The sequence below is a fragment of the Ambystoma mexicanum genome, chromosome 1q (genome assembly GCF_040938575.1).
Source record: "Ambystoma mexicanum isolate Mex_15411 chromosome 1q, UKY_AmexF1_1, whole genome shotgun sequence".
NCBI lineage: Eukaryota > Metazoa > Chordata > Amphibia > Caudata > Ambystomatidae > Ambystoma > Ambystoma mexicanum.
Window position 1 is genome coordinate 454,983,194 of NC_090922.1, and position 20,048 is coordinate 455,003,241.

The window sequence follows — 20,048 nt, forward strand, 5'->3', positions numbered from 1 at the left end:
AGTACCCAAAATGCATTTCAGCCCATTTTTGCAGGTATAGCAAGCATTTTTCCAGTAGGTGATGGCCACTTCAACCCTTCCAAAAAAAAACACACACCACAAAAAGGCTCTTTTCAAAGCCACCACTTTGTCCCGGAAAAGAGTGCAATGTTTTTGATGGTGCCACCACCCCACATTTTTTTTAGAGGTCCACAGACTACCGTGCTGTCCACGGACATCACATGCTGCACAGGGGCCTGTATCATTTCATTGGCAATTCTTTTTTTAAACTGTGAAAGGTGGCTCTGAAAAGAGCCTTTTGTTTTTTTTGGTTTTTGTTGTTTTGTATTTCTTTAGTTTGTTTATACACGATACACAAGGAAAGGAAAGGAAGGGAGGGTAGGGTATGAGCACCAACCACAGTGATAAGAAAGGGCAGGTAGAGAGAGGAAGATGCTGGGTAGGCCTCACTTAGGTAGTTGCCAGTTTTTCTCATGCTCCTGGACCGTAGCCTAGAAAGCAGTGCAAAATTGTTCCCCCCTGCAGAGTACTTCATCGCAGTACATGCACAATACAGTGACCCACGAAAGGGACTGCTGCAGTGGCTATGGCCTGCAAGGCTAGTTTAGGTATCTGCTGCCCCACAGGAGTGTTCCTTATGGTGGCAGGAGCAGATACAGAGGATGCTGCAGAGGAACCCAACCAACTGCCTTGTTTGAAGGGTACGACCCTCGAACTGCTGTTTTATGGTTCAACCACAGGTGTCGCCGCATGGAGGTGGTGCCATAGCTGTACAAGCCTGGTGTGCCGCGACTGAGCACCATCTCGCACTCAGTGCATTGCAGCTTGCTTGCGCAAGCTTTGGGAATGTCTAAAATGGTGGTAAATAGCCTCCACACCGAAGACTCACGTTGGCTGCCGGCAATGGGGACTTCCTCTACCTCATCCTCGTTCTCTTCTTGATCCACATCACCACACCTGTTCTCCTCCCAAGGCCCTTGGAAAGGTGGTGGTGGTGGTGAGGATGAGGGTGCAGGTGGTGCTGAGACAGAGGCAGTAGCAGCAGCCATGGTTGCCATTACTAAAGCACAGCTCCAAAAGTAGTACAGCACAGCAGAATTGAGCAAAAAGCAATTGAAGCAGCAAGGAGCCATCTGGACCACTGCTCTGTTCTGGACAGACAAAAACAGAATGAGGAGCAGCTCTGGGGTGTGGCCTTTTATAGGGGTGCTGGGGAGCACTTCAAACACAAAAGCGGGCGCAAAATGTTCTGAAAAGTGTTAAGGTCACCAGGGGCATCCCGACCTTGGCGGTAAGGGGTTAACGGCACTGGTAAGGATGCCGGTGCTGTTAACCCCCTACCGCCACATTCCGTGGTCCCTTATCAACTCCCGCTAAGGGCAGCTGGTTTTAGCACCATGGCTACCTCCAAACTCGGAATGACCCCCATAGTTTGGGACCCCTGTAAGGGTGTAGTTTCATAGTAAAAGACCTTGGATTGCCAGTTTTTCGATGTCCGGGAGGCCGGACACTGTCCGTAATAAGGGCCTACGCTCAGCGTGGGTTCGTCACATGGTGACATCGTGGACGTTCACGAATGGGCCGGCTGTCCGCAGGACATCTATTGCACGGGATACGTTGTGAGCATGTGCATAGGTGTTCTACGGACAGGGTTGGGCTCCCCAAACTAATTAAAAGTGTGACACACGTGCAACAGATATTTCCAAACAGGCGTGCTGTTCGTGGGACTCCGAGGTGGGATGTGCATGTCAACAGGTGTCTGCCGGACATGGGTGGGCTCCTTGAACTAATGAAGATATGTCACCACTTTTTTCAGATATGCCGGACAAAGGTGGTGTTCGCAGGACCCAGGGGATGAGACACGCACGTGCCCAGGTGTCCGCCGGACAGGCGTGGGTTCCCCGAACTAATTAAAAGTCATAACTTTGCGGACATGCGGACAGGCGTGGTGTCCTATGAACACCTCTATTTTGATTACGGACAGGCCGGACAGTCGCATTTAACAGGCTTTTTAAAAATGGGAAAAACACACACACACACACACACTTACAGGAAATTTGTGGGGATGGTTGGCTGGGATAGGGGCAGGGGGTACAGGTGCAGGTGAGGCAGTGATATTTTATTTTTTCCATAATATGTCCTACAAAATCTTTTAAGTTGGCAAAATTGTTCAGCAATTGCTCAAATTTTGCATCTAGGCTGTCTAGTTTATTATTTACAGAGTCGGTTTCATTTTCTTTGCATGCATGCCCTTGTGGAAGAGGTGCTGCTTCTGCTGCATTTTCTTATCATTTCCTGTATGTACTGTTGAGAAAAATATCTGTCAGGTATATGTGAAGCAATGTGTATTAACTGTCTTAATTTTCAGACTGTGTTGTGTACCAATGGGGTTACTGTCTTCACTCATTTCATCATGAGGGAAATTCTCTTCCAGCCATTGTAGGGTGCTTGCCATTTCTGAGTAAGTGGTGCAGTTCTGCTCTCAGTACTTTGCAGTTCGTACGCTAATAGTTCCTTCTTAGTTTCTATGTAAAACAGCACCGAGACAGTGGCGTAACACAAAATGTCAGGGCCCCCCTGCGATCCATGCTAAGGGCCCCCCCCAACTCGGCAACAAATCACAGGTCCTGCCACACTCTTGGCGGGCTTAGATTATCACCCTTGCACCATACGCATGAACGTGCTGCTGAAGGGGTATGCCACACAATGTGCTAGGAGAAAGATATAAATGGGCCTCATTACTGTTGTGGCGGTAACCCTGCCGATGATACAGGCGGGTTGCCGCTAGACCCAAAATAAATTACTGCCTGCTGACTTCCCGGTAACACCGGGGTATTACAGCCCCGGCGCCCGGGAAGTCAGGTGCCGGTAATTCTGTAAATCCCCATTCCCATCGAGTCACACAGGACTCTATGGGAATGGGGAACATGGAAGCACCGGCACCGTTAATAACGGTGCCGGTGCCTCCATTACGGTCTGCTTACCATGGCCGCTGTGCCCGGCAGGGTCAGACCTGCCAGGCACAGCAACTCCGGCAGGCAGACGCATAGTGTGCCGTTCCGGTAACAACGGTGCCGGTAGGCTTACAGGCACCGTTGTTACCGACCGGCACATTTGTAATGAGGCCCAATATGTGATTTAATGCAATATACAGCACACCTGCTGAGAAAAATTGGCTAAAAAGCAAGAGTGTTTGCAATTGCTTTGTAGGGTAACACCAATCCAATACAGGCAAGTCACAAACAATGTACAGGAACATTAATGCTTTGCTATTAAAAATGCCATGCCACATTGAAAACATTTCCCACAGGCTGCACAATGTAGACCAGTGTAGACACATAATAACATTACAGTAAAGCATGCCAGGCCACAATTATACATACTTAGACTGGTTGCACCAAAATGCCAGTTGAAGCAATAACACTCATCAAGAAGAGAGCACACATTTAAGCCTGGGTCTCTACGGCCTCTAACAACACGGACAAACTCTTTAAAATATGCAAGGAATTGGTCAATCATGTTGCGGTCTCTACCTCTCCTGTTACCTCCTAGGCCCTCTGTATGGCTCTGGCCAGAACTCAGGACATCGTGTCCTCTATCTCCTCTTCCTCTCCCTCTCTCGGCCCCCCTTTAGCCATCTCTACCTTTCCTCCTCCTTTATCCTCTTTCTCTCTGACAACACCTGACGAGGTTTCTAGACAAGTTGATCTATGAAAGTGTCGTCCAAACAGGTGCTCGCCTGCTCCTCCAGAACCATCTAGGACCAAATTGACACCCTTGCTCAACCCTTGGCCGATTTCTGTAATCACTCTTTTGCCACTGGAAAGTTCCCCTCTCCCCTTAAGCACTCCCTTGTGCACCCACTCCTCAAGAAGCCGTCTGCTGATCCTACCTGCCCGGCAAACTATCGCCCAATCTCCATCAGCCCTTTCCTGGGCAAACCCTTGGAAAAGCTGGCCATCTCCCAGCTTACTCTCCACAGTGAATCTGTTGGTTGTCTCCATGACCATCAGCCTGGCTTAAGAGCTGCCTGCTCTCCTGAACACGCGTGAAGATCTGCTCTCGAACCTTGATTCCAGCATTCCTTCTGTCCTAATCCCCTTTGATCTTTCCTCTACTTTAGACACATTCAACCACGCCATCCTAATCAATCGACTACGTGAGAACCGGGGCATCACGGATCAGGCCCTGGAGTGGCTGACCTCCTTCCTCTTGGACTGCCCCTACCAGGTACAACTTGGTCCCTTTCTCTCCGCCACCTCGCCCTCTACCTGTGGCATTACCCAGGGCTCTATCCTCTCACCCTGTTTTTTCAACCTCTACTTGGCCCCTTTGGCCACCTGATCTCTACCTTCTCCTCTAACTTTCAGTGTTATGTAGATGACACTCAGCTGTCCTTCAGTCTCCTCTCCTCCCTCGCTCATTCCTGACAGTCTATCCACGATTCACGATTAGTGCATCTCCAACAATCTCTGCCTTAAAGCCAGTGAGACGGCGATCCTTCTCACTGGGACCCCTGCCCACCCACCTTGAGCCCTCTTCCTTTGCCTTCCTGCAAAGCAAACAACCTTGGTGTCATCTTCGACTCCACTCTCTCATTCTCTCCTCACATCTTGGACATCACCAAGAAGTCTCACTACCAGCGGCTCCTCCTCAAAGGGACTCCTCCCTTTCTCACTTTCCCCCAGAAGCTCACTGTCTCCAGAGCCCTGTTTCTCTCTAGGCTGGACTACTGCAACAACCTCTTTCTCAATCTGCCTTCCTCTACTCTCCGTCCTCTGCAGCTAATTCAGAACAGGACTGCGAGACTTATCCTTGGCCTCAAGCCCAGGGATCGTATCTCTCCAGTCCTGACATCTCTCCAGTGGCTGCCAGGATCAAGTTCAAGACCCTTTGCATTGTCCACAAGGCTTTCTGGGGTCAGGCCCCACACTATATGCAACGCTCTCTTCCAAAATACCTTCCTTCTCGCGCCCTTCCCCAGCAACCTTCAACTCTCTAAAGGTTAGACGCTTCTCCAGGCAGAGAGTGGGGGGTAGTTCTCTCTCATCTGCAATTGCCTCCCTCTGGAATGGCCTCCCTGCCCTTCTCAAACTTTAGCGGACCACCTGAAGTTCCGGAAGCAGCTCCAAATGTTCCTCTTCTCCTCTGCTTTCTCTCCCTCCCCTGCTGATCTACCTGTTTGCTGTACCGACTGGTTGCTTGGCTACCCTCAGAGTCTTACTGAGTCCAGGCTCTTTCTTGATCAGTCACCCTTGCACTGCCTCCGGACCTACCACGCACTTAGGGGCTGTAACTGTAACCCTACAGTCCCTTGTTCTCCTTGCACTACCCAGAGCCGCGCTGCACTTACTCAGAGCATTACTGCCCTGTTTCCCCCTCCCCTCTTCCTTGCACTCCCCCACTCCCTTTCCCCTTGCATTTCTCGTTCTCGCACTTGCACAATCAGAATGATACAAGGCTTAGTAAGATTGTTTGCCTTGTCCTCCTTCTGTCTTCCCTCCCTTGTCTTGTCGCGCCTAGAAACACTTGTGTACAGGCGTGTTATAAATGACTTATATCATATCATATCATTTTATCACAGATGCCCAGAAAAATATACAATGCTGCAGTAAGAAATGGCTAGACTAGCAGCAGTACCCAAATGCCAGTCTAGCCAGGTAATTGCACTTAGCAGGACTGCTTTATCAGAAATGCGCAGTAAAAAAAAGTCATACTAAACTGAGGAATGAGTAGACTAACTGCACCAAAATGACTCTAGCCACTAATACCACATATCATGCCTGCTTAGCCTGGACATGGACAAACATTATGATTTATCACACACTCCCGCCCCCACACATCCCCTCTCCCTCACACCCCTTACCCCAAACTCCAAAATCAACTCCTTGGCCCATAATTACCTTCACGTCCCTCTTCCTTGTCCCAGAGCTTACGTATGATGCTCCTTGCCTCATAGGTAAGTACTGGGATGAGGATGAGTGGGCCTAGGAGTAATGAAGATTACAGGTAACTGAGTCAGGCATTACCTCCTTGCACCTCTGCCTCATTCCAGTACTTGAGTATGAGGCACACTGCCTCATACACAAGTACTGCCTCATACAGAAGTACAGGGAACAGGAAGAACAGGGCTAGAAGTAATGATGATTACCAATAAGTAATCAAGGCATTAAACAGAAGTACTGGCGTAACACCATTGAGTTGACTGGGCTTCAGCCTTCCCACCCTGAAATTTTGGGCTATGGGCTATGTTGACTCAACCTCGCTGACCTTCAGAGCAGTTGCCGGACAGAACAGGACACAGATGTTAAACGGCACCGGGGTTTCGCTGTTAACAAGGGCCCAGGAATTACTAACGTGAAGCACTTCACTGTTAGTACCTGCATTCAAATACCGCATTTTTTAGGCAATTTAAATCGTGATGTGGGTTTAGTACTTGCATGCCAGGGGAGTGATTGGAAGGGTAGAGGGGGAACAGGAGACCACTCATTCCCACAGTAGTCCATAAGTGGGTGCTTTCAGACTTAAAGGAGAGAGTTAACTGCTTGCAACATTGAAGTTGCAGAAGAATAGTCTCATTAAAATGCGTAAAGAAGTTCGATTAGTTTGCCCTTCCTCCACCGCCTGTGAAGTTAGCCCCTCTCCCAACATTTGAAGGATCAGCACCCCTGAAATGTAGGTTACACACACGCACACCCAGCCATCCATACAGTTAAATGTGCACTCTTTCACCATACAGGCACACGCAGTGTGCACCCTTTCACCATAGAGGCACACAAACCCAGGCACCCACCCATACATTTAAATGTGCACCCTTTCACCATACACTCATACAGGCAGTCACCTATACATTTAAGTGTGAACCCTTTCACCATGCAGGCACATTCAGGCAGCCACCCTAAGTGTGCACTTTTTCATTGTACACGCCCACACGCACACCCAGCCACCCATACATTTGTGTGCACTCTTTCACCATACACTCACACAGGCAGTCACCTACACATTTAAGTGTAAACCCTTTCAAAATACACTCACACACACGCACACACATCATAGGGTTGACGGGAGCCCTATGACTTCGAAAACATTTTTTTTTTATTTTTGAAGTCACTCTGACTTCATAAAGAAATTATTTCCATTAAGGACCAAACTATAACAGAAATAATTTATTTATGAAGGCAGAGTGACTTCAAAAATAAAAAAAATGTTTTAGAGGTCATAGGGCTCCCCCACCACATGACATGGAGGCCTCCAGCCTGGGGTCTTCCATTGTCATGAGGTGAGGGGAGTCCTCCGACTTCAAAAAGAAACTTTCTTTTTGAAGACACTCTGCCTTCCTAAAAAAAATGATTTCTGTTACTGAAATTATTTGTTTATGAATGCAGAGTGAATTCAAAAAGAAATAGTTTAAAAAATATATTTTTACATTTATTTCCTCCAAGTGGGTCCCCCTCCCAGGACATTTGCTAGCAGGGCCCCCCGCACCGCAGGGTCTGCAGAGCCCCCATTACGCCAGTGAACTGAAGTAATATTGTTGGAAGCATATGTTATTTTTCTTGTTGGTGCATTCCATTATGGTGCATACTCCATAACATATATTGGGCCTCATTACAACCCTGGCGTAGGACCATGGTGCTAGTAGCACCATGGTCCAATGCCGGATTCCGCCATGGTGGATGGCGGATTTACCGCCCCATTCCAAGGTTGGCGGGGCGGTAAATCCCCATTCACCATTGCCCCTTCCCCATTCCCATTTTTGCCCCATGGGGCTCAATGGGAATGGGGAAGACGCTAATTACGGCACCGTAAATTACGGTGCCGTAATTAGCACCAAGGTCGCTTAGCGCCTTGGACTTTAACGCCTACAAAAAGCAGGCGTTAAAGTGGGAATCTGGCGTTAAGGGTTTAACGGCGCTGCAGCCTTTTACGGCGCTGTTAACCCCTTAACGCCCGGGTTGTAATGAGGCCCATTGAATTATTAGTTCCTGAGAGCTACTGAAAAAAAACACGTGGCATAGATATGCCAGTAAAGAAAAAAAGAGGGAGCCAGACATGTGATGTCATCAGTGATGTCATCAATGACATTTTTGATGTCATCTTTAATGTCATGGGTGTTAGTCGTAGCAGTGCACGGTGGTGGCGCGAGTTATGGTTGCTTAGCTTATCGGGGTTGCAGGATCATGTACACTTTTTTTTGTAACCTGTGGTATCAGGTTGTGTTTGAGCCCATTTGCTGGAGGGCCGTATGTTATGGGGAAATTAAGGGATGAATGCATGTTCTAGGCCAAGCTGAGGAGGATTGATTTTCTGCCTTAAATTATGTTTTCATTGTAGTTGCGATGTTGCTGTCAATATTATGCAGTGAAGGATCAGGTTCCCAGCCATTCAGAGCCTCCAACTCATTTTGCTTTTCCCCTTCTGGTTCTTCTTCATTTGCATCAATCGTCACACCTGCTGCCTTCTAGAGATGGAATTTTAATACAAGGTTTATCTTGCTGCTGGAGAGACTCTCATCTTTTAGGTGAGTCATCAACCAACCTTCTAGATCATATGCGAGCCAAGCTATGGGCAATTCTTTGCTGACATGTCTACTTTCAGAGAAACCAGCAACAAACATACATTCTGTGGGTGGGCTTTCTTTATTGTGAAATGGACGCTATGGACAAAATATCTATCACGAAAAGAAGAAACTGAAAGCGGGCCCGGCCAGAGAAGTAATTGGGTAGAGACAAGAGGTGGGTCAGGGAGGAGGGCAAACGTTTTGGTGAATGGAAGAGGGGAGCTGAAGGTTGTGGAAGAGCAGGCTGGTGTTGAGGACTGGGGTTTGGGGGTATCCCCAGAATAGTGAGGAGTGGTGACAGTAGGTAGCAGGGCCACAGGATGCAGTGTTCACAACTGAAAATAAACCCTGCCTGACGTGGTTTCACTACAATTGTGAGCTGCCTGTCATATTTACACACGTGTACATCGCCTTTTGCCCTGCACTTTTGTACTCTGCCGTGCAAATGACAAAAATGTGGTGGCAGGTATACACCTTTGTGTATGTCTACACACAACGACTCCCTGCCGTCAAATTAGACTTTTCAGGAACATGAGCTGTTCTGGCTCCCACCACCCAGGCTATATCTTCCAACTGCCTGTGGTGGAACGCCAGCAACATAACATTCTCTTACTCATACATGGACATTCTCACATTCAGACACTCTCTCTGACCTCATGCATTCCAGACTATCATGCAGCTATCCATGCAGCAAAGCACTTCACAACACACTTCCCTTCATTACCGAACACACACACAACATCATCCACAGTCATACATCCAACTCCAAGCCTCACATTGCCAGAACCATGAACTTTTTGAATGAGAGAATTTGGCCACAACAACCCCACAGTAGCACCAAGAACAAGTGGAAGCCATATGCTCCCAAATACGTACAACTTGACATGCCTCGCACTTTACACACCAAGTAAAAACTGGATACACCACATTCACCGTTCATCACTCATACTAAGAAGATCAGTTATGCTCTGTAACCATTTGGTGTACTCAAGATGCCTTCAGACCCACATCCACGTGTAGGCCTGACACAATTACTCCAAGAGCACCCATGCTCTATGACACTTGCATACTTACCCTGCCTCTAGACCCACTGCCATGTGTAGTCATAACTCCACACTCATTCCGAGAGAAGTACTGCTCTATAGTAAGTGGCATACCCCTAATGCATCTAATCCATATTTCCGGTACCACGCAGTACTACAACATCTTTGTGCACACCAATACATACATCCACACCGGCAGCATACGGTACCGTAACAATTTTATGCACTTCAATCCATACACCCGGTACCACACAGGTACTACAATATCCTTATGCTATCCAATCCAAACATCAAGTAACACATATTTGCTACCACTCCATACAATGACACATCGCACATATTACAGTAAACTGATATGCTATCCATCAACATATAACATTTACTACAAACCCAACCTATAGCTACTAAATTGGGATGAGCATTTTATCCTAAAAGTCCTTCCTGCTTTTCTGCATCGCTGAACCTAAATATCCTTGAAAGGATTAGTCCCCAAGTGTAACACATTTGTAAACCCATATCAGACATCCAGCTCAGCGACATCTCCATGGCCCACACAGCAAGCACACCACGGCACATCCATATTCTAAATGTCACATGTGCATTAACATGACTCTCACTTACTTCACTTATCTATTTCGAAAATCATTCAAAAAAGCATTTGCTAAAATGTCACTAAAGTCTCTGTTACAACATTACAGCAATCCTACATGATTGTTCGTACAACCCAAAATGTTCCCGACCATTCCTGCATACTTTTCTCTTGAACCGAAATCCGTTTATACTTGATATTAAATTCAATTGCTCGTACTTGATTTCTCCTACCAGATCCAGCAAGGCCTATGCAATCCAGCGACCACACACACAGTACCAGAGCAATGCCTTATGCTGCACTGCTGATCCGATCTACCAGAAGCCCGCCCTGCTTCCATGGAAACTCATGCTGGAACGTGAAAACATCTAAAGGTTATTTTCTCTAGTTTACGTGAAACCGTCATCATCCATCCGATTTGGTGGTTGTCGAACTCGTCACTCCGACTTCCTTCCTCGGCTTCGCACACAATCCTTGCATCCACAAGGTACCTCTCGTCAATGTCACCATTTGGACATCTGAACTAAACAGGGCGACCATTACGCTCATGACCATTGCCTTCCAAGAGACCAGCATGCACATAATTCATAGTTAATTTTGCCCCATTACCATCGCTGCTGAGGCGCAGATCTTGCAGACAACTTCCAAAAAGTTATCTGACATGCCGTCACGTTCCTGCTACAGTTGCCTGAGCACTATAGCACTACCTTGTCCTTCCAAGATCTTTTTTGTTAACTGCCCCCCCAAATGTAGGTAATCCTTGAGCCTTTTCCGTTCCCTGCATGCGTTGCTTCTCACATGTTCTACCTTACTCCTGAATGCCACACTGGGCGACCGCTGATCCAATCACTGCCATCTCTCTGTCAATCCATCGGCTGCCCAAATCCTGAGGAGATCTCATAGCATTGCATCACCCCATTCCTTCTTTGTGTTCATGCGGACAACCTTGCCCAGGCAGGGTACCCTGGGTGATGGCACCTTCCTTGAGGTAGTGGTTTCTTCACTGTCTTCAACACCAGCAACAGCTTCATTATTGTACTCTTCTAATTCCTCTGTTTTTCCGTGCAGCACACTTCAGTCTGTTTCTGTGAGTTTGTATCCCATCCTCATCAACAATGTTGTAAAGAGGATCCCCAGACACACCAGCTACGTCACTAGTAAGATCCTTTACTTAGTTACATTGTAAGTCCATACGATTACAAGAGAGGAGCCCCCTTGCTACCCCAACCAGGCTACATCTTTCAAATGCCTGTGGAGGAACACCAGAGACATACAAATCTCTCCCTCATAAATACACATTCTCACATTCCAAAACTGTCTCTGACCTCATGCATTCCAGACTAACATGCACCCATCCATCCAGCAAAGCACTTCACAAAAGGTGCCTAGTTTTAACAGTAGGGACCTTGATTGTGGGTGTTTCTCTCTTCAATTTCACATTCTAGATCTTATCACAAACCTAAATGTATTTCCTGAATAGTCCCAATAGTTATTTTCTGGAATGCAATCTAGTCTGTAAGACTAAACACAATGGGCCTCATTCAGCTTGTTGATTTTCTGCTGGTGGAAATAATCTTATTCTAAGTTAACACTACACCAGCTTTAAATGAGGAATCTGCTGGCGGAAAGCTGGTTACTATGCATGGAGGCCGGCACATTTTCTGCCGGCTTTCTGCTGGCAGATTCCTGGTGTAAAGCTGCCGTTGTGCGAACTTAAAATAGGATTGCTTCCACCAGCAGAGTTTACAATCCAGTAACTCTAAATGAGGCCGAATACGAATTTGTTCCTGTATTTTGTTTTTTACTAACTGATATTTCTCAAAAATGTGAATCAAAATGACTGTGGGATGAATTCGGAACAGTGTGTGCAACATGGTATCTTGTGTTTCATTTTGTTTTGTTGTGGGAAAGCCCTGGAACTGTGTCATCTCCCTCTTTGACCACTTTGCTAAGAAGGTTCATTGCACAACTTCCTACTGGAAGTAGAAGTATGAGAATTCAGAATGACTTAGATCCAAAAGAGTTGCACATGCGCTGGCCTTATTTGAAAATGCGTCCTAGGAGAGAAAGGTGTTCTAGCCATTGACTGACAACTATGTCTCACTCGGTCTAATCTCCATCACTTCATTGCCAAAATACCCTCAGTAAGTAATCCGTGAAAGACCGCCACAACAAATATGCATATACTAACAGCACAGATAAGACAACATGTCACATGTTGGTTAATACCTGAATTCTTGTCATTCTCAACATGGATTTTCAACATCCTGGGTGGATCTGTAATAAACAAAACGTAGAGATTGTTCTTGAGAGTTTCCCACACCATGAAAAGAGGATTATATTTTTGATATGCAACATTTTGAAATGAGCACAGATTTGTGGTCTACATTCTTTTTTCATTGTATAGTGGATTATATAAATGGTTTACAAAATATTTAAAACAATAAAATCTATATAAAATCAACATATCACATTGATATGTATCACTTTTTAAATTAATGTAACAATTTATACTAAACCATCATCAATTAACATTTTTAGTTATCAATTAAAAACTCATTCTTCACTAGTTGTGAGATATTTTACCCTCTGGACAGCTTGATCCAAAAAGAATCATGGGTGCAGAATACCTGACATACTCCGATTTTTAACATTGTAGATCTTCTTTTGTAATTTACTCCATGAGACAAAACAAACATGCATGAATCATGTAATCAGCACAACTATTCTTATGGACATCTGTCCTTGCACAGGTCTCTTGCATGTATGGGTGTTCGAAAATCCCTGAATGTGCCCTGTGGCAAAGTCAAGCTTGTCTTGGTGGGTTGGAACTGTTCAAGGGATTTCCGTGGGATTTCTTTAGGATTGAAGGTCCCTGCGGTTGTCAAAGTTCTGTTAGCGGGCCACTGTCCAATTTTTACTCAAGAGGGAAGCTTAATAAGCTACACACAGGCCCTGAGCAATTACAAAACTGGGTTGGACGTCTTGCTTCCTGCTTCCATTGCAGAGTTTGATTGGCTGTCGAGTTAGGAGTAGACATGATGGGCTGATAAATTAGCGGCTTCGGAGCATTTTGTGAGGGCTTTTGGCACATTTAGGAGGCGTTTTGCATGTGTTCCATTAGAATTTTTGTACTGCTCCTGTTCCCTTTGCGTCACCTCACGTTTAAAAAAAAAATAGAAAAAGTTTCCTAACACCCTTCCTTTCCTGTATTTCTAGAGAAATATTTGTATGCGAACCCGATAAGTTTTTGAGTGCTCTGCTCAATCACCTTCCCTACTGTTTTTGTGTTTTGAGAATGCATTCCCATTGTGTGAATCTTGTGAGAATCCTTTTCTTTGTCTTTGTCACTTGCTTTGTGTTCTGCTCATTGACTCCTTAGGTACATTAGGCACATTTGGGCTTTGCACATTGAAACCTTAGGCAACATGTTTTTTTATTTGGAGTAGGAGGGGGAAGAAGATGAGGAGCTGGCCTGCACCTCCACCTCCAGGTCAGAGTTTGAGCTTGAGTGGGAGCTTGACGAGGAAGGTGGACAGAGGTTCAGAAGAAGCATGAGGAAGGGAAGACAGTGGTTGAGGAAGGGTAGTCAGTTGCTCAGATGGAGAAGATGGTGGTTTTGGAGGAAGAATTGGTTCAGGTGGATGCGATGGTGGTTGAAGAGATGACACAATGTTTGATGCAGGGTAGTTGGAAGAGGCTACCAATGTAGAGCAGGTTGTGGTATCTGCAGAATCACTTGAGGAGTGCAAGAAGAAGGTGGGAGAATACTTTGACCTTGGAGCTAGTTGGCAGGGAGAATTAGGTCATTCTGGAGCAGCTGGTAGAGGTAAATACAGAGATGCAGGGGGATAAAGGGCAAAATGGAGATGATGAGGATGCTGTGATGCTGCAAAGGACTGAACAGCACCAGGTGCAGGAGACAGAGATTTAGAAGTTGGCTCAGGAGGTGGAGGCTGTAGCCACTGCTCATTGCCTGCATGTACGGAGGTGGCACAGAGGAGTTAGACTGTCCTCAAGAAGGTGAAGTCAGGTCAAAAGACACCCCAACCCATGACATCACCATCTATCTGGTAATGCAGTGAGACAACCTCAGGTCACCATAGGGTGTTACTGTCAGGGGGGAAGGCCAGCAGTATTGTATGCAACTTCTGTCTGAAGACAGTTCACTGGGGCGTCACAGAAAACAGCGGCAGGAATTAAATCTCGGATGAGGTTGGTTCAGTACATCTTTAATAGTAGCACTGCAGGGTGAACACAGAAACAAACAGAACATCATCCACAAACATTTCATCCCTTTAGCCACACCTTTTATAAACTATTAGCCCACTGACTTTAATTCAATGAGTGGACGATTGGATGACTTCAGTAAGGAGGAGTTAATTCCTCCTAATTAGCACAGTGTACTTCTATGTGAAGTCAGGTAAACCGAGTCCTCCAAAGTCACTTCACCAGTCTTTAAAAGATAATCAGCACAGATGAACAACCCTTAATACAATTAATACCCACATGCTCTATCATCATTCATTGGAAATAACTCTTTGAAACATGGGTATACTTTTGACTGAGTAAGCATACTTCTAAATAGCTTTACTAAGCCAGAAGAATACACAATGTGACAGTAAATACACTATTAGTTGGCAAGTTTCATCCCTTCATCCTGAGTGCAAGCATATCATTCAAAATAGAGTCTTCCTCTAAGCTACATGATGACTAGTACTCAATATAGATGCCTAGTCTTTCTCAAATAAACAGGTTTATTTCACTTACCATTAGGTTCACATACAATTATATTTCCCATCAACATTCTTTGAGGTATTCATTTGCATATTTATGAGAGCCCGCTTTAATTTGCATCCAACAAATAAGATTCAAGCAGCCCGAGGTTTGTCAGCAGAAAAACATTGTCGGTTCTGCAACATTATCTATAAGACTGAAACCTGGTTTCATATAATCACAGAATGTCCAGCCCTAAGAGACTCACGCCCAAAGTTATTCAGGTCCCTTTTTTCTGACTTTGCAAATTTGGTGGAACTCGTTAATGGAAGGCCGAAAAACAAAAAAATGTAATTGCTGTTGCCCAATTTCTAGCAGAAGTCCTTCGGGAGACAAGTTCTGTTAAGAACGTTAAGAATGTTTAAATTTGATCTTTAATTCTGTTGCTAAATAATTGATGTTTCAATGTTAACGCAAATAAATAAATACATTTTTTTGCATATATCGATTTTTTCTTCCACAGTTGTAATCAAAGCAGGAGTGCATTGGGCACCTCCTCAATGAACAAGCCCTTTAACTGGCAGCACAATTCTGTGTTGAATGAACCCAGTGGCACCAACCAGCAGGGCCCTTTACTAAAACTAACAGCACAGCCTCCTGTTGGTAGCAGTAGAATAGGAGAGACAGAACAATGAGTAATGCAGGCACATACTGCATGCATTGTATGACCTCTGTCAGTGTGAGCTGAATGACAAGCTAGTGGTGGATGAAATGGAGAGGCACATACTCCTGCATCACCCTCTTCTTCATGATTGGGCAAGTGGGTAGTAAAAAGGGGGGCATGGTGCACTGGGATAGTGCTGAACAAAGGCATTAGTGGGTTCCGTGGTTGATAGAGTCAAATACATTGAGTTAGATGCTCCTGCTTGAACGTAGTAAGATGACTCATAAATTGGCTGTGAAAGTTCATAGAGAAAAATAAATTGAAGTAGATTCACCACTGAATCCAATGACGATGTTACCGAGACAAAAGATGAAAAGGAAGTAGTAGTATGTAGAGGATTTTGTTTATCTTCAGTGGTTGGTAGAGCCAGATAAATTGAGGCAGAAATCCCAGTTTGTGAGCACTGTACTAGGATTTAAAGAGTGGATCTAATAATTGGTAGACCAAATACATTGAGGGTAAGGGGAAAAACGAAAGATTTCCTTTTGCAATGACTCATCCACTACTATCAGTGTCAAAGTCTGCACCACCTTTCACTGTGCCACTCAATTCATGTTGCAGTTGCTTGTTTGCTCACAAATCATCATCATATGTTGAGGGGTCTTCCAAGAGGTGGGCCTGTGGTTTCCTCTCGTTCAGACAGGGCTGGAGAGAATCTGTGAGTCTCCATGATTCTCTAGTGTAGTGATGCCGGGTGGTGGTACAAATATGCCAATTGCCTGCAGTTGAGGGGTGGAAATCCACTCTTGTCCCTCTTTCCTTTTGCCAGACATGCAGATGACGCATACTTATGTAGGTCCATGGGAAAGAGGTGCCCACATTTGTAACCGCCTCCCTCACAATGCATTATTTTGCATATATGGCAGGTGGCAAGTCGTGCTTCTTGCTTTTCCACAATAAAATACCTCTAAACCCCTCATTTTCTCAGAGTGCTGAGATTGGCCCCAACCTCTCTTCCTTCTTGGTGTTTGTTTGGTATACTTTGCACTGGATGCTGTTGACTAAGGAGCCAGTGCTGTTTATGTGAGTGACTGAAAAGTAGGACTACCACTAGCATGTGTTTTTGGTCCATTTTGCAATACACTGTACCATGGAGTACGAGGAGTGTTTGCTGCTTGTTTCCTGTCTACATTGCCGGCACTTGACAGTTGCATGAGTTTGGCAATGCCTGCTCCCACTTGCTCTGTATCTTGGCCACTGTCTCTATCTGGTGTATTGCTAATGCTGAGGTATGTATGTGTTGATCTTATATTAGTAGATGGGGCATCATCTTTGTCATGTTCATCACTATCATCTATTTCCAAGGAAATCAGAAATGGGACATTTTCAGGAATCACCTCTTCTTTCTCATCCATGGATTGCTCTCCTTTGGTTAAATTGATGTCATATCTTCTATCTCTTAGACCTCAAATGGTGTCAGCGCAATGTCCCCCTTCAACTCCTCCTGAACTCCATCCTCTGACACCTAATCCAATCAAAAAGGTGCTGCATGCACAATACACCAGATTTATTTGAGAGAGATAAATACCTCTGTTCTTAGCAGAGGAAGATATCTGTGGCTAACGATTGACAGGCGTGGCTGTTGTACAGACGCAGGTGCTATTTGGTTTCTCCGACATATACAATTTCTGCTTGAGCAGGGAAAACGCCCAATGGATGCATTCCTCCCAATACTTTTACCCCCTACCATACCACGTTTGGGTCCTGCAGCAAATTCAGACATGTGAATTTAATTCACACTTCCCTTCAATAAATGCACGTGGGGTTCTCACTACTTTGGCCTTCTGCTCTGCTTAGTAAATGCATGTGTTGTTCTCAGTGGTTTGGCTTTCTCCCATGCCTACAAAATGCACTTTTTTGTGCTTTGGCCTTCTCCTCTGCCTACAAAATGCACATCAGGTTCTCAGTGCATTGGGTGTTTTGATCTTGTTGTACACAAACAAAATGCACGTGGGTTACACTGACCATCTGCCCACAATCCTCTCCACCACCCACAAAATATGTGCCCCAAATCCTTCCAAAGAATAATTCCAACTTAGTTCCCTAACACTACCTAAACCCATTACAGGACTCACAAAATCTACTAGCCTACTGACATTGCTGAGGATATTTTATGAAGGGCGAGTAGCATTTGCATGGTACTCGATGTCAAACAGTTTTCAGTAAATGGCAAATATGTTTCACTGTACATAACTGGCCTTTAGGTGGCAGCATTGCACCAAATATGAATTGTGCTCATGGTGACAAGCACCATTTTATAAAAAAAAGCACTGTTAAATATTTAGTCACCCGTCACCATAGGGGGCAAGTGCATTTCTCTTAGGTCGAGCGTGAAACTCACCCTGCCCGTCTAGGGGGATTCATAAGAATTTGAGAGGTTTGTATTATTGATTACATTTTTCATTAACCTAACTATCCTACCCTTCCCTATCAAGCCTTAGCCCCTGTAGTTTCTTTAAATGCCCAGCATCAACTGTCCCCAGTTTGCACTCCTGTATCTTTATGTAGGCGTGAGTTTAAATCCAGTAGAACCTCATATCTCGGACCTAAGGGAAAACCTGCAGTTTGACTTGGGCGAACCTGTGGAAATTCTACAGATTTCAGTTCAGCACAAACAGTGCCACTCATGCTTACCTACGTGCAATATTGACTTGCAGCAACATTTCCTAGTACTGGGGTTGCCTCTAGGCTAGGAGTCTATAACCTTTTGCTCTGCAGATGTTTTCAACTGCAAGGCCCATGCTCTCTCACCATTGATCTTGTTGACTAGGGCTGATGGTGGTTGTAGTTCAAAACATCTGAAGAGCCAAAGGTTGCAGACTGCTGATCTGGGTCAAGACAAGAGGCAGGAATTACTGTCAATGCAGGGAAGGCTCTGAATACATTATTTCTGTTTTCAGGGAAAGACTGAAATTGCTTGTTGCACTTCTCAGAAAGAGATACCACACGTAGGGTATTGAAACTGGAAGATGTAAAAAGCAAGACCTGTAAGGCTTTTGAAGCCTAACAGCTACATCAGTGCATTTTTCATTTGTGCGTATGTGGGCATGTTTCTGTTGGGTTTTATATAGTGTCAACCTAGCTGGGAGGCAACACAGGAAGGACATCTGAATTATGTAGGCCTGCTGCAGAAAATAGATAATCCACAGAGCGTGAAAAGTATTTGCATTGCTACTGATGCATACATGATTTTTCTTATCCATTCCTGCATCACAGTACTATAAAAGTGCTCATTTTCATTGACAACCTGTTAGTCCCATTTTAATGTATTTGAATGAGGGTTTTATTTCATCGTTTTTTGTAAAACAAATGCTATTCTAATTTGGGCATCCAGAGTGCGTTACATATTTTATTAACAGGTACCTTCATGTTCACAATGACACATACATTTAGGGAAATTAAGGAACTGCATTAAGTCTGGTTATAAACAAATTTGTCTGTTTTGGGAAGTTAAGGGATAGCGGAAAGGGCGTTATTTCTAATGTTCATGTACCATGCAGATTCTCTGCGTCCTTCATTTCCAACTGCCTCTTGGCGAGTGTGTGAGTGAGTAGGTGACTGAGTTAGCTAACAAGTGAGTAAGTGACTAGGTCAATCAGGGAGTGTGCTGGTACATGTAAAATAAACCCTGAATATGGAAAGGATTTAAGTGCTAGGGCCCTACCTGCATCATGATAGGAGCCATCACTCTGTGCAAGGGTCTTGAAGAGTTTGTGCACCCCGCTTCCCACGTAGAACAGGAGCATGGTCTTCTTGAGTGCGTCGTCCTGCACACCTGCTGCATCGAAGAACATTTCTAGACGCTCCACCTACAGTGTCCATTTGGGTCCCAAGTGTCCGCGGGGCACGCTGTATGTCAAATTCAGGGAAGAGGTGTGGAATTGCGGGGTGTGAGGTTGGTGGTCCACCCTCAGCGGGCGCCCTCGTGGTTGTGTTGCGCTCCTCCCTGGGGCAGTGGATGATAACATCATTTGCTCCTCTTCTCCGCTATTCATCTGAAAGTGTCTATCACCCTAAACCGTGTGGTGCCTGTAGGGTGTGTAGGTGGCAGGGGTCTGTGGATTCAGGAACAGGCATCCCTCTTGTACCCAGATGTGTGGGGAGGATGGGTCTCCCTTGGTCCCTCATGTCTAGGAGGGTGTGTCACTGGTATTAGTCCTGCCAGGCCTCACAAGCACTTTCCGTGCGGGGAGCCACGACCGGGAGCCTCACCTGGTGCATGAGGATGCAGAGCTCTGTGCTGCCAGTGGACTTACTGGGGGTGCATGTGCCCCGCCTCTGCTGCTGCAGCAATGCCGGGACTGCGTCGGGCCTCTATGATCAATGAGGGGATGCGCCGCGTGTCAGGGTCAGATGCAACGGGGTCCAGTGGCCTGACCGGGAGGCAGTAGCCGGCTAGGATTCCCCCCCGCACCT

The 20,048-nt window shown here is 45.6% G+C and overlaps 1 protein-coding gene across 2 annotated transcripts in view; it reads right to left on the reverse strand.

Moving 5' to 3' along the window:
- LOC138528594 (myelin-associated glycoprotein-like) overlaps nt 1-20,048 on the reverse strand; it is an 889,265-nt gene that overhangs the window by 336,341 nt on the left and 532,876 nt on the right. For both annotated transcript variants that reach the window (XM_069640378.1, XM_069640386.1), the window contains exon 7: nt 12,422-12,469. In XM_069640378.1, the coding sequence (XP_069496479.1) occupies nt 12,422-12,469 (48 nt within the window). The remainder of the gene's footprint in view (nt 1-12,421; nt 12,470-20,048) is intronic.